This window comes from Rana temporaria, chromosome 10 (genome assembly GCF_905171775.1).
Source record: "Rana temporaria chromosome 10, aRanTem1.1, whole genome shotgun sequence".
Lineage (NCBI taxonomy): Eukaryota > Metazoa > Chordata > Amphibia > Anura > Ranidae > Rana > Rana temporaria.
Window position 1 is genome coordinate 85744281 of NC_053498.1, and position 14903 is coordinate 85759183.

The 14903-nt window shown below is 44.7% G+C and overlaps 1 protein-coding gene across 2 annotated transcripts in view; it reads left to right on the forward strand.

Moving 5' to 3' along the window:
• The first annotated feature begins 1379 nt into the window (after positions 1 to 1379).
• LOC120915277 (sulfotransferase 2B1-like) overlaps positions 1380 to 14903 on the forward strand; it is a 32599-nt gene continuing 19075 nt past the window's right edge. The window contains exon 1 of one of the 2 annotated variants that reach the window (XM_040325654.1): positions 1380 to 1754. In XM_040325654.1, coding sequence (XP_040181588.1) covers positions 1619 to 1754 — 136 coding nt within the window. In that variant the 5' untranslated portion in view covers positions 1380 to 1618. Of the gene's footprint in view, positions 1755 to 3846; positions 3885 to 14903 lie in introns of those variants that run through there. The other variant, XM_040325656.1, reaches the window with a different exon arrangement.

The following is a 14903-nucleotide window of genomic DNA, read 5'->3' on the forward strand; positions in this document are numbered from 1 at the left end:
GGGGCTTTAGACTCAAAAAGTGCTGAAAGTAAAACAACAGTCTAATTTTTCTCCCAGGTCAGTCCCATGTCAGAAGCTGCAACTGTATAACCCACCTATGCGGTTCCCCTCATAAAATGACACTTAAATGTTTTATGCAGAATTAAGTTACAAAAAAATTATTAAAAACATCTGTATCTTTAAATATTTAATTTTGTTGCTTTTGGCAGGGAAGAAAAGTTCACTCTGAGAGTCTGAAAAGTATTTCATAATACTCAGTGGACTTCTTATATGGCTTTATCATTATTATTATTATAATTATTATTATTATAATTTACCGTATTTATCGCGGTATAACGAGCTCCCGCGTATACCGCGCACCCCCAACGTGACCCCCAATCCTGTGGAAAAAAAGTTATTTTTGTACTTCCAGTTTTGGTGTCTTGTGCGGCGTCCATCGGTCCATCGGCGGCCTCGTCGGGTCCGGCGTCCTTCTGCGGCTTTGGGTGTCCTCTTCGGCGGGTCCGGCATCCTTCTGCTGGTTCGGGTGTCTTTCTGCGGCGGGTCCGGTGTCCTCTTCGGCGGGTCCGGTGTCCTCTTCGGCGGGTCGGGCGTCCTTCTGCGGCGTCCTCGCGTCCTCCCCGCTCGTTTCCCGCGCCGGGTTTTGAATACTGCGCCAGCATATACCGAGCGCAGTACACTCGGGCAGGCTCGGCAACTGTCACGCTCACGTCCTGTACGTCCAGGACGTGACCGCGGAAGAAGCCGAGACTGGCCGACTATACCCGAGTGTACTGCGCTCGGTATATGTCGGCGCAGTATTCAAAACTCGGCGCGGGAAAGCGGGTAACGGCGTATATCGCGCACCCACGATTTTTCAGGGCAAAAAAGTGCGCGATATACGCCGATAAATACGGTAATACATGATTTATATAGTGCCAACAGTTTGCGAGGAATCACAGGGCCCTGCTCCTTAGAGCTTACAATCCAGGAGGGAGGATCAATCATCATATAAATGTTCATTATCCCTATCTGCACTCTTAATAAATGATTTATGTACTTTAATTTTTAGATTTTGTTTTGTATTCCTTTCTACCATTAAACCAGCCACTGACAGATACAGCAAAAACATACTATTGTTTCAAATTAGTAAACTCCAGTTTAAGGGGATTTGGTCCTACAAGAAATGTGTTGTGGTAAATACCTATAAACAGATAATGTGACATAATACTCTCAGATCAAAAAGATCAAAAAGAACATAAAACTGGGCAGATCCAATCCTTTAATGACAGTTAGTGGGTTTGGCACACAGTTTACAGAAAGCTTTGCTCTTGTACATCCTAGTTTTTCTTTTCTTTTTTTCTTTTTTCATTCTTTTGAACTTTTACTGACAATTAACTTTGTACCTCTGTTTAGTATACTCAGTATTTCCCTAGTCACTTAAGACATTGAAAGTCACCATGAAGAAGTGGGCCAGTCAGTCAGTATGATGTGGGATGGGATGGATGCAGCACTTCACGTGAAAAGAAATTGCAGCTAATGTTTACCCTGCTTGAAAATAATTGACTGCTTATTTGCATTAGGACATTTGTGTGCATCCTTTGTTTAGTTTTTTTTCATTGTTTGAAAAGTTGTGCTGATGGATACAGAATATTTCCAACACAAAGGGATTAACTTTGCTTCAGTCGTTTACTCAAAAGAAAGACTTGAGTATCTGGAGAATGAGTTTCAAGTTCAGGATGATGATGTCTATATCGTTACCTTTCCCAAATCAGGTAAGGTCTTATGTTATCGTATATTTCCATTGTAGAGGAGTTTTTGTAAACTATTGTCTGTCAGGTTAGCTGGGTAGATAATTTCTCTTCAACCTTTGGTGTGCTAACCAAAAATAATCCAACAGATCTCTCCATCCATGGTAAACAGTGAGAAACTTGCTGGGAGATATTTTTTTGCCGAGGAAACCGGTCGTGCCAAAAAGAGAGCATGTTCTCTATTTTCTTGACAGGAATGGAGAAAATTGGCTTGTCGAGTTCCTCGACAGCCTAACAAGGAACTCGACGAGGAAAACTATGTGTTTCGCCCGTCGAGTTCCTCAGGCGTGTGTACGAGGCTTCAGGGTTGTCCAGACTTTGTAAGTGATGCTCCCTCACCAGCTTCAGCAGCAAATTGTCACTCCATTGCTTGTAAGACCGCTGCGCAAATACGGTCTGACAAAAATATTTGCAATGACCGCCATTTTATTCTCTAGGGTGTTAGAAAAAAATATATATAATGTTTGGGGGTTCTAAGTAATTCTCTAGCAAAAAAAAAAAAAACTGTTTTAAACTTGCAAACACTGGGCCAAATCTTCAAAGGAGATACGCAGGCGGAACTGCTGTTCAGCCTGCGTATCCCTGTGGCTATCTTTGGAAACGATCCTCAGAAGGATTTTTCCAAAGATAGTCAGAAGATCCGACATCTGTAATAGACTTACACTGTCGGATCTTAGGATGCAGTACCGCATCCGCCGCTGGGGGCATTTCGAGTCGAAATGCCGCTTTGCGTATGCAAATGAGTACTTAAGCATATCCACAAAGCTTTTTAGCTTTGTGTTTTCTGCGTAAGTTACGTTTTGCATATGTAAAATTAGGGATGCTTTTACAAGGCCTAAACTGTTTAGACCTTGTAAAAACAAACCTTTTTTTCGATCGCCGCGTTTTTTTTTAAATTTCGAAAAAAAATTCCCGGCGCGTATTTTTTTTTTTACCCGACGCAACTTTATTGTCCCGTCGCGATCCACAAAGCCCGGCGTAAAGTACGTTCGCGCGATGCACGTCGGGAAAAATGACGTCACACGCATGCGCTGAACGTCCGGCGCGGGAGCGCGCCTCATTTGAATAGGAATCGCCCCCTCGAGCAGACGACCGCCTTGCGACGGAGGCACTTAGGTTACACAGCGTGTAATTTCTAGGTAAGTGCTTTGTGGATCGGGCACTTAGGTAGAAATTTAACGCCTGTGTAACTTAACTGCTGAAAGTTAAGTTAGGCAGCTTTTTTGAGAATTTGGCCCACTGAGTCTGAAAAACAGGCTTGGTCCTTAAGTGGTTAAAGTGGTTCTGAAGGCTGAATTTTTTTTTAACCTTATTGCTTTCTCTGCAATAAGGTTGAGTTCAGTTCACCATCTAAGCCCCCCCCCCCCCCATACTTACCTGAGCCTGATCTTGCTCCAGCTCTGTAAATGCTGTATACATCGGCTCTCTTCCTCCTCATAGGCTCAGAGACAACCGTAGAAGCCAATGAGCGAAGCCTGTTTCCCACTCTGTGTCAATAGACATAAAGCGCACAGCTCAGGAGCGAGACCACACAAATGCCCCCATAGCAGGAGCGCCAACAGGTGACGCAAGAAGAGGAGGATCAGGGCTGCTCTATGCAAAACTGTTGCACAGAGCAGGTATGACATGTTTGTTATTAAAAAAAATAAATAAAATGTATTTACAATCACTTACTAATCCCTGCAGTCACTATATCTGGTCTCCCACAGTACACAGAACATGGAAATTAAATTATTTTAGTAAATATAAACAGCTAAATACCTTTTCTCATCAGCAGTATATAGCAGTCTTGTGACTTCTATCCCTGTGTGGTAAAGCTGGTAGGAGGAGTTTTCATTCTGCTTTTACTGTCCTATAAAACTTCAGGACTCCTGACAATCTGTCTGGATGATGCCAATTGTCCCTGTGTTGATCACATGCACTCTCCCAAGAACAAAACAAAAAAAAAAAAAAAAAACTTTCTAGCAATACACTCCAAAGGCTCTGTCTTATCAGGAGATGGATTGGGGACAGTGGAAGTAGGGGAGGACCAGAGAAGACAGGATCAAACAGCCTTTTTATACAATGCAGAGGAATAACCCCTTAGGTTCCACAGTGAGTATAAAAAGCATGCTTTACTGCATATACAGACTGGTTTTTACTATTGTGGGTTTAGTTCTTTCCTTAGCATTCTTTGCTTGTAATCTTTTGTTTTTGTGCATTGTGTTTGCTTCAAAAACAAAACATACACATTAAAAAAAAAAACTTTATTTTATTTGTAATTGTAAATAACCTCATCATGCTTTAGATCAGAAACAATAATGTATTACCGACTTATATAAAAGAACAATATGAAAAACAAAATGTATACTTTCATAAGAGAAGATCCTTTTTAAGCAACTTTACATTGCAAACAAAAGTAAAAAGAAATACGTTATCATAATATTAAAGAAAACTTGACTGTTAATACATGATTTCTATATGATGATTCATTACACTGGTTTATCCAGGTATTTGTCACTGAAAAGTACAGAAAAACTGATGCAGTACATCTCTACACAATCCTGCAAGTTCAGAAAAATATCCATTGATCTGCCAGAAATGCACTCAGCTAAAGCCTCGTACACACGATAGGTTAACCAGAGGACAACGGTCTGAAGGACCGCTGTCTTAGGTTAACCGATGAAGCTGACTGATGGTCCGTCACGCCTACACACCATAGGTTAAATAACCGATCGTGTCAGAACGCGGTGACGTAAAACACAAGGACGTGCTGAAAAAAACGAAGTTCAATGCTTCCAAGCATGCGTCGACTTGATTCTGAGCATGCACGGGTTTTTAACCAATGCTTTTGCATACTAATGATCGGTTTTGACCTATCGGTTAGGCGTCCAATCGGTTAAATTTAAAGCAAGTTCCTATTTTTTTAACCGAAGGTTAAATAACCTATGTGGCCCACACACGATCGGTTTTGACCAATGAAAACGGTCCTTCAGCCCGTTGTCCTCTGGCTATCCTATCGTGTACGAGGCCTAAGGCCCCGTACACACGACCGGTTTCCTCGGCAGAATCCATCAAGAAACTTGGTGGGAGATTTGTACATTTTTCAGCGAGGAAACTGTTGAGGAACTCGACGAGCCAAAAAGAGAGCATGTTCTCTTTTTCCTCGACAGGAATGGAGAAAATTGGCTCGTCGAGTTCCTCGACAAGCCTAACAAGAACTCGACGAGGAAAACTATGTGTTTCGCCCGCCGAGTTCCTCGGTCGTGTGTACGAGGCCTAAGTCTTATTGTGGACTGACAACACACTTTGTGGATGGAGCGGTGTCAGCCCTCCCAGATGTCTTTTGCTAAACTCCCCAAACTCTTCCCTTATCTTATTCTCTATAAGGTATGGACTAACTATTCAGTGGTCCAAGGCAAGAACTGGGAGGGAGATGACACAGAACAGTTCTGAATTTCTGATATGCCCAGCAGTTTTTTTTTTTTTGCACTTATAGAACCGATATGACAACATGCTTCCAATGGTATATTTAATAGACCCAAAGGAAACAAATAAGAGCAGCTCATTGTTAAGGTTTACATATACTTTAAGCCATGCCAACTTTATATGCAGCATAGTAAAAAAAGAGAATGTTGGGACTTTATATGAGGCCATGACTATTGCAGTACATAGGTCTCCATCCCTAGTTATTTGTAAAGGAAGGGGAAAGAAAAGAGGGGGGGGGGGGTAGTGGGACTTTATCTGAAACACATCACTGGAGTAGAATAAATCAATCAATATTAGTACATGTAGTATTTATTAGTACAAATGAGCATGGTGCAAAATAATATAACATTAATATTAATTAAATAAATACAATACAAAGTTATAATAAACATGATTGGTAAATCACATAATATAAAAATTAATTGCATAATATAACATTGTTTCACATGATTAATAATAGACTAGCAGTATAGGGGAAAGGGAATTGCCGCTCCAGGTGGAAACCCAGATGAATATCCACCGTTGCAGAAAACTCAGGTGCAGGCAATGCACTTAGCAAAGCAGGAACAATAATAGTCTCTGGACAGCCGCATTCTGAAAAAATTGTAGCCTTTATTAAAAGAAGGATAGCACTACAAGTCACAGCAAAATAAAATAAAACCCAACTTCTGATGCGTTTCGCACTGAAACTAGTGCTTAGTCATAGCTGACTAACTACACACCCTAATGCGAGGCTTTCTTCCTGGTGTGGAGAAAGCCTCTTAAAGGGGGTGAGCAGGAGTGTCAGGACGCCCACTAACACACAGCTCCTTTCTCTATCTGCAAAGTAGAGAGTGTGCTGACATGCCTGCTCGCCCCCTCCCCCTTAAGAGGCTTTCTCCACACCAGGAAGAAAGCCTCGCATTACTGTGTGTAGTTACAGACAGTAGAACAGGAAGTGAGGATTTCTCAGAAGAAATAATGACATTTAAAAGCAAAATCAAAGGATGAGGTAAGTGAAGGAGGAGTGCACTAAGGTAAAGGAAGCTATTTAGGGAAAACAATTCATTCCTTTACAACCCCTTTAAGAAAACCACTACAGTAGAATACCTGGGGCTTGAAGTGAAGCATACGGTCCAGGACAGTGTATAGGTATACCAAGGTAAACATAGGTGAGCAAGGTGTATAATCATCAAGGAGTGATTAGGAATGGCAGCCCGTCCGCCAGCAGAGCCTCACCAAACGTCATGTTGATAGAGAGGAGGCGACCATGTCTGAGCGGCTATCACTCCTAAATAGGCGCCTAACCCCCCGTCATGGTGCACGCAGATGAAAAAATGCAGCATGCCATGCTTGTTTATTATCACATTGCACACATGTGCTGCAACACCACTCTTGTTAGACTTGCCTATCACCTATAGCTATTTTTGCTGTCTGGAGCTTTCCTAAAAGCCAATGGTTGTCTCAAGCAGATAGATATACTTTTGCACCACTCCCATGTTTAAGGTAAACCTGAATTGTTTTATAGGTATAGGCCCGGATTCACAAAGCACTTGCGCAGACGTATCTCGAGATACGCCGCGTAAGTGCAAATATGCGCCGTTGTATCAATGCGCCGGACTCAGAAACGAAGATACGCCTGAAAATAGGCTTCATCCGACCAACGTAACTTGCCTACGCCGGCGTAGAGTGGGCGCATATTTACGCTGGACATATTTGGCGCTCCCATTGATTTTCTATTTACATATGCAAATGAGGGAGATACGCCGATTCACGAACGTACGTCCGTCCGACGCAGTGCGCGTAAAGTCATACGTCCGGCGTAAAGTTATGCCCCATAAAGGAGGTGTAACTCAGCAGCATCCATGCAAAGGGCTGCACCAGGGAACACAAGCCAACGTATTTTACGAAGTTTACGTAGGACGTGAATATGACTAGGCGTAGGTTATGTCCATACCGTAGGCAGTGATCCGACGTATCCTAGGCAGTTGTTCCGACGTGATTGTGAGCATGCGCACTGAGATGGGCCCACGGGACAGTGCATGCGCTGTTGGCGATTCATATCTGTCTGGCGCTCGGCCCATCATTTGCATGGGGTCACGCCTCATTATGGCTCCCAATGATGGTGGCTTCACATGTGGACTCTCTGATCAGAAGTGCATTCTTTGATCAAAAGTGCCTGAGTTAAAAAACAGGAGTTGGCTATTATCTGCTTCTGCTTGCAGATTTTTTTCCCCTCTTTTTCTCTGACACTTTTTAAACAGCTTTTTTTCTTTTTCCATTCTGCTAATTAAGGGGAGGGTTTAATTGTTCACAGGTGTGTGTTTGTTCACAGGTCTTCACAGGTGAGTATAAAGTGGCTGTATAAGCTCCCAGAGGAGCTGGCTCCCAATGATGGTGGCTTCACATGTGGACTCTCTGATCAGAAGTGCATTCTTTGATCAAAAGTGCCTGAGTTAAAAAAAACAGGAGTTTGAAACAGGAGGTAAGACAGGAGTCTTCATTATTTTTTTTCAATCACTGATCCAGAACAAGCTTGCAGCTAATAAAGTTGGAACTCTTGCTATATAGATTCAGCGGTGCAGCAGACGCTCTCATCTTAGTCTGCTCACCCCAGGGATAGTGAGAGCAGGACGCTCTCAAACGAGTCGGCTCTCCCCAGGGATAGTGCAGCCAGGCAGGGTCCTCCCAGCTCTCAGGTGCTGCAGACACAGCTCAAAAAAACAGGACTAAGACCCCCCCCCCCCACACCCCCCTAGCCAATTGATCCAGGGTTGCACCGATCGCCGTTAAGGGGTCAGGAAGGAATTTTTCCCCCGATCGCTGCAGATTGGCACAGCACGCCTGGGGTTTTTCGCCTACCTCTGGACCAATCGGGGAGAGAAGACTCAACGAGTGACGGCTCACTTGGACAGTCTTTCACCCATCACGTCCGGCGTCTCGCGGCTCTTCCCGCATCCGCGCCAGACCAGGCCTCATTCGCGGCCGCCGCAATTAGGAAAGAGGGACGACAATGTGACTGGCGACAATGGCTAATCTGCGATACTCTGCGGACTCTATTCGGGGTCTGAGACAATTCGCAACAGCATTACCAGCCGTCATCAAAAAGGCCTTAAAAATAGAGCAACTTTTGAGATTCGATCGACCATCAAAAATGTAAACTATGTAACCCAGCTCAAGCACATATCATGTGCTTTGATCAACACAAGATCGGCAGTAAAACACCGATTAGAAATCCACGATTTCTTACTACAAAACGATCTAGACTGCCTCTTTATTACAGAAAGCTGGCTCTCAGACGACTGCAACACCATTCTCGGAGAATTGGTGCCAGAAAACTATCGCATTATAATGGAAAACAGAATAGGGCAAAGAGGAGGAGGCCTGGCGGTGATCCACAAGAATCACATTACAATCACTAAGCCAGCCCTTCAAAATCCTCTTCCATTCATGGAAACCCTTACTCTTCAACTTCAAACTTCCCCCCAGGAGACTGTTCACATTCTTCTCTGCTATAGGCCACCTGGGCCAAAATCGCAGTTTTTGCCATCTTTAACAGAGTTTATATCCACTTATACCCTTAACAGCAAACACCTTTTGCTGCTCGGGGACTTTAATCTGTGGGCCAACTCCGCACAGGATCCCATTGGGGACGCCTGCATCGATCACCTGGAGGGATTAGGGCTACAGCAACTTATATGCGGGCCAACACATGCTTCAGGTCACACACTCGACCTAATTTTCAGACAAAATCTGAAAATAAACATTTTAGAAAATGAACCATTGCCATGGACAGACCACCATGCATTCAATTACATAATCTCCAAAATTCCCCCAGTGATAAAAGCACCCAAGCCGGTGACAATACACTGGGCTAGATCTCAGAAGAAGCTCCATTCGGAACTCTTTAAATCTACCTTGGGAAACAGAATCAAAACAATCCATCCACATCAAACAGCCGCAGATACACTGGATGCCATAAACGCAGCCCTGCTACAGTCAGCCGATTTAGTAGCACCGAAACGCAAAGCCTGCATCCGAAAAAGAAAGTCTGGCTGGTTCAACAACCAGCTGTCGCTTCTGAAGCAAGAGCGCAGAAGGGCGGAAGCGGCCTGGAAAAGAAGCCCTGCAGAGGATAACCTCATCATCTACAAGGCAATAACAACACGATATCATAAAGAAATCTTCAAAGCCAAGAAACATCATTTTTCTATGGCGATTAACAGCGCCCTAAACCGCCCCCGCGGACTCTTCAAGATGGTCACCCAGACCATGAATCCAGGATGTCTTGAAGTCCCCAACTCAGACACCCAAGAGTTCTGTAATGAACTATCGGATTTCTTCATCAACAAAATTGAAAGAATCCGGGAAAGCATCTTGCAAAACAATACCCCCCTCAACCCCACCGTCAATCAACCACAAAACACCCACAGAAACGCTCTACAATCAACAAAGTTCACTCTGGAACCGATCTCCATCGATACCACAAAAAATATCATTGGTGCTTTGCGGAACAGCACATCGCCCAATGATATCATCCCCACCAAACTGCTGAAGGAATGTGCCGACATCCTGGCACCACCCATCACACAGCTTATAAACCAATCATTTAAGGAAGGCACAGTGCCATCCCTGTTGAAAGAGGGCACAATCCAGCCCATCTTGAAAAAACCTAACCTGGATCCCAAGGACCCAACTCACCGCCGTCCCATAACAGGCCTAAATGTTCTCTCCAAGATAATGGAGAAAGTAGTGGTACAACAGCTGCAACAGCATCTAGATACCCACAATCTACTGGATCCATTACAATCAGGCTTCCGTCCCGGACACGGGACAGAAACGGCCTTACTCAAAATATGGGACGATGCCCTCGAGGCCGCAGACGAAGGAGAATCTTGTCTCCTGGTTCTGCTGGACCTAAGCGCAGCCTTTGACACGGTAGACCACAAACTGTTACTGATGCGACTAGCCAAGGTAGCAGAAGTCGCAGAAGGTGATTTACCATGGTTTTCTTCCTTTCTTGAAAACCGATCACAAACAGTTAAATTGGGTTCTTTCACGTTGGAAAAGCGCACGGTGTCATGTGGAGTCCCCCAAGGATCCCCCCTGTCACCGGTGCTTTTCAACATCTATCTTCGCCCTCTCTTTGATATTATCAGTAGCCAAGAACTACTCTATCACTCTTATGCAGACGATACTCAACTGTATTTTCGCATCTGCAACAAAAAGGATCATCATCCCAGTTTAGAGAAATGTCTCTCTTTGATAGAAAACTGGATGACAAAGAGTTATCTTAAACTCAACAGTTCAAAAACAGAACTCCTTATGTTTCACGCCAGCCGAAAGAGTCAACTGGCAACAACCTGGACACCCCTGCCCATTCTGGGCCAAATCATCACCCCTAGCTCCAAAGTCAAAAGTCTCGGGGTCATCTTCGACACCTTCATGACAATGGACGCACAAATAGGGTCAGTAGTCAGCGGAGCGCACCATCTGTTGCGCCTACTACGCAGACTTATTCCATTTATCCCCAAAGAAGACGTAGCAGTCGTAGTGGGAACAATCGTGAATTCCAGACTGGACTATGCTAACGCCCTGTACCTCGGACTCCCAAAGTACCAAATCTCCCGTCTGCAAGTCGTTCAGAATACGGCCGCCAGACTGGTGACTGGGAAAAAAAAATGGGAATCAATCTCACCTTCTTTGAGAACCCTTCACTGGCTGCCAGTAAAAGACAGAATTGCATTTAAAGCACTCTGCCTGACACATAAGTGCATCCATGGGAAGGCTCCGCAATATCTTTGCGACAAGATAGAACCTCACAATTCGAATCGCGTTCTGCGATCCACCGACCAAAATCTGGTCAGGGTACCAAAAACCAAATACAAGTTCAAAGGAGAAAGAAGGTTTGCTTTTCAGGGTCCTAGACTATGAAACGCTTTACCAACCAGCATTCGGTTGGAGGAAAACCACCTGACTTTCAGAAGACAGATCAAAACTCTGCTCTTTTGATGTCATAAGACACGAACAACTAGCGCCCAGAAGCGATTCAGTTCGCATGCGCTGCGCTTTATAAGTTTTTCATTCATTCATTCATTTATTCATTCATTAGCATGGCTCATGCCCACTTCCACTTACGCCGACTTATGCCTTGGAAACCCAGCGCAGATTTGGGAGGAAGTGCTTTTTGAATTCAGTGCTTGCCTCTCTGCATCGGCGTGGCGTAAAGGAGATACGCTACAGTGGCATAAATATGCGCCAGTGTCTGTGAATCCGGGCCATAATGTTTACCCGAATGAGCCGCTGATGTTGGAGTCCTCTGACTCTGGATGACAATGACCTTAAGCAATGTCACACCCTCTGACACACAGAGGATAAAGAACAACTACTTATTTGTGTAATGCACACAGCAAATCAATAACACTATAAACAACTGGGAGGACCTAATGTCAAAACCTCCTCTACATCCCCAAGTCCCACTACAAATCAAAGGGAGAACGAAGATTTGCAGTCCAAGGACCACGGCTATGGAACGTTCTACCAACGGACAAGTGCATGGAAGAAAACCATCGGGCCTTCAGGAAAAAACTTAAGACCTACCTCTTTTGAAGGATAAGGAAGACAACGGATGGAACAAGCACCTTGAGGCGATTTAGTTTGCATGCGTAGCGCTATACAAGTTATTCACTCACTCACTCATTCTAATGTCTGTGCCCCAGACCCTGAAACTAGGGAGGTCCTAACTAAGAGGTGGTACTGGGAACTGAAGGTCCATTGGTCTCTCCAAACCCCTCCCACTGGTCAGTGTGTTAGTAATCGTTGGGGCCCAAAGTTTAGATGTTGGATTGCTCAGACTTGAGTAGAATACACAATACTGGGTGTAAGTGCCAAGCTGTATCCTAAAAATAGGTGTCTCTGTCCCTTTTAAGCAGTGGAGAGGAATTTGTGACCAATGGCCTTTCTCCACCAAGCGATTTGGGATTTTTCCCCCTCCCATTCTCTGTCTGGACCTGGTGATGTCAGCTGTGACTCAGGACTCCACCATGACAATTTCCCACTGACCCGGTAATGTGAGCAGAGGCACAGGGTGATGATCCCCTATGAACCTGATGATGTCTCTGGGTACTACATTGGTCAGGCAGTTCCCAGCAGTCCTCTGTCCTCCCAGGCTGCATAGCAGACAATCAAAATGCCTTCTGCAACATGCACTATGTGGCTGTAAACAGCCTTAACAGAGTCCTTTCTGTCCTGTGCCCTCTCTCTCTCTTCCTAGACAGGCAGCCGAGGAGAGGGAGAAATACTTGCGTTGGCAGCTACAGAGGCAATGAAAGCCTCTATTTTAGTCTGGTCCATAAGGTGGTGGGCAGAAATGCTGCACATTGGGGCTACATAGGCAACATCTAAAAATGTATATTGTGCCTAAGCAGTACCCTGAAAATGTATTTCATGCCAGCATTTACTCCTAAAAATGACAGTCCACTTCCTGTGCCTAGGTACTCCAGTGTCAACAGCCTCATTGCTGTACATTTTTAATCTAAGGCCCCATACAGACGACTGAACATGTCTGCTGAAACTGGTCCGCAGACCAGTTTCAGCAGACATGTTCGGTCGTCTGTACAGCCGAGCGGACAGGATTCCACCGTACATTTGCCCGCCGGGCCTTTTTCGAGCGGGCAAATATTTCTAAACATGTTTAGAAACATGCCCGCTGGAATCCTGTCCGTCGGACATGTTCGGTCGTCTGTACAGACCTACCGTACATGTCCGAGCGGCCGCCAACCCTCGCATGCGTCGAATGACTTTGATGCATGCGTGGAAGCATTGAACTGCCAGGGCCGCGCGCGTCGCCGCGTCATCGTCGCGGCGACGGCACGGCCTCGTCGCCGCGTATCGAGTATGCGCGGATTTCTGTATGATGGTGAGTACAGCCATCATACAGAAATCTCCGGGCAGACATGTACGCTGAAAACGGTCCGGCGGACCGTTTTCATCGTACATGTTTGCTCGTCTGTACGAGGCCTTAGGCGGTGTGTCTGACTGAAAATTTCACAAAATGTGATATGTCACTATTGTGCTGCTTGCTGTTTTCCTTGCTGGAGAGGAAGCTGTACCTGAGGAACAAAATGAAAGGTTCTCCCTGCTTCTGCTTTAATCATTCTGTGGATCTATGCTTACATCAATTGCTTACATCAATTGCTGTTTTTTGAATATTCACTTAGTAAGCATCACTGAATCACCAGACATCAGGGTGGCAGCTTAGACATGATGAAGCAAATGCCTCTACGAAAAGGACCACCTCTGTGCATAGCCTCATTTCAGAACAAGTAAAGTAGAGAAAGGGAGTCTGGGTGGATTGATGCCAGGGGTTAATTGTGGTTCTTGGTCTGGTTGTTATGCTGTACCTGAACACTAAATACTGTACACTATGATGGGTTGTACCTGACTTTTACCAACTGCTCGTTACTGTCCCCCCCCCCCCTCCCTCCCTGGGCATCCTGTTTTTCACTTCCCCTTCTCTCTGTGACCCTTGGAGGGACTGGGGTTCCGGTATAAATTCTGGTATGTCTACTACGGTCCATGGGGGGGTTTGGATGTTGTGTCTCTTCCCCTGATAATGTGTTGTGCTTAGGGAAATTGTCCTGTTCTAAGCTCTTAGGCTACCCCTGATATTTGTACCTTACTGTGCCTGTGTTTACATGTGATGCTGTAACCTTGCTTTGTTTTCTCAATAAAACATCTCTGTTAAAAAAAAAAAAGTAGAGAAAGGGAAGAGCATTGGAATATTAAGTGTCTTGTTACTAGAAGTGGGTAGAGATTTTTTAGGTAGTTTGAAGTCCTAGGGACCAATTTTGGAGCAGTCTCTGTGAAATCATGGAAAGAATTTGGAGCAAAAAAGCACAGTTCTCCCTATCCTACACCAGCTTAAAGGGGTTGTAAAGACAAAAATATTTTCCTCTTAAATTAAAGTCTGACAGTAGCTGATAAAGTAAAAAGTAATGTTTTGCATTATAACTAGTTTGATACCTGTTGAAATCGAGCTGTTTTATTCACCTCCGTCACTCCTGAATCGTTATTTTCACTGACTTCCTGGTTTGCGGTGTACATTCATTCTTGCTACATCACGGCCTAATGGGAACTACAGTTCCCATTAGGCTTAGCCTCCATGCCTGTGAGGGATAAGAGAGCATCTTCACGCACAGGGGCGTAACTAGAAATCACAGGGCCCCATAGCAAAATGTTGTATGGGGCCCCCCCCCCTCCAAAAAAAATGAACTAATGCGGTCCGGCGTCCGTCTGCGGCATTCGTGGTGTCCTCTCGCTTCTTCCGCGCTGTTTTTGAACGCCGTACTGTACTCAGTATATGTCGGCGGTGGCGCTCAGAAAGCGGGGATCGGCGTATAACACGCACCCATGATTTTCCCCAGATTTTAAGGGGAAAAAAGTGCGTGTTATACGCCGATAAATACGGTAGATGTTTTTTAGGGTGAACCTCCGCTTTAAGAACATGTTATGGCATAATGGCAAGTGGGTCGGGTGATACAACATACATACACATGATGATTGATATACATGATACTGATTATCTTCTACATCAGACCCAGTAACTGCCACCAATGCCCAGATCATTAAATTAATGAAGCATATGCAGCAGCTAATTGAAATTCA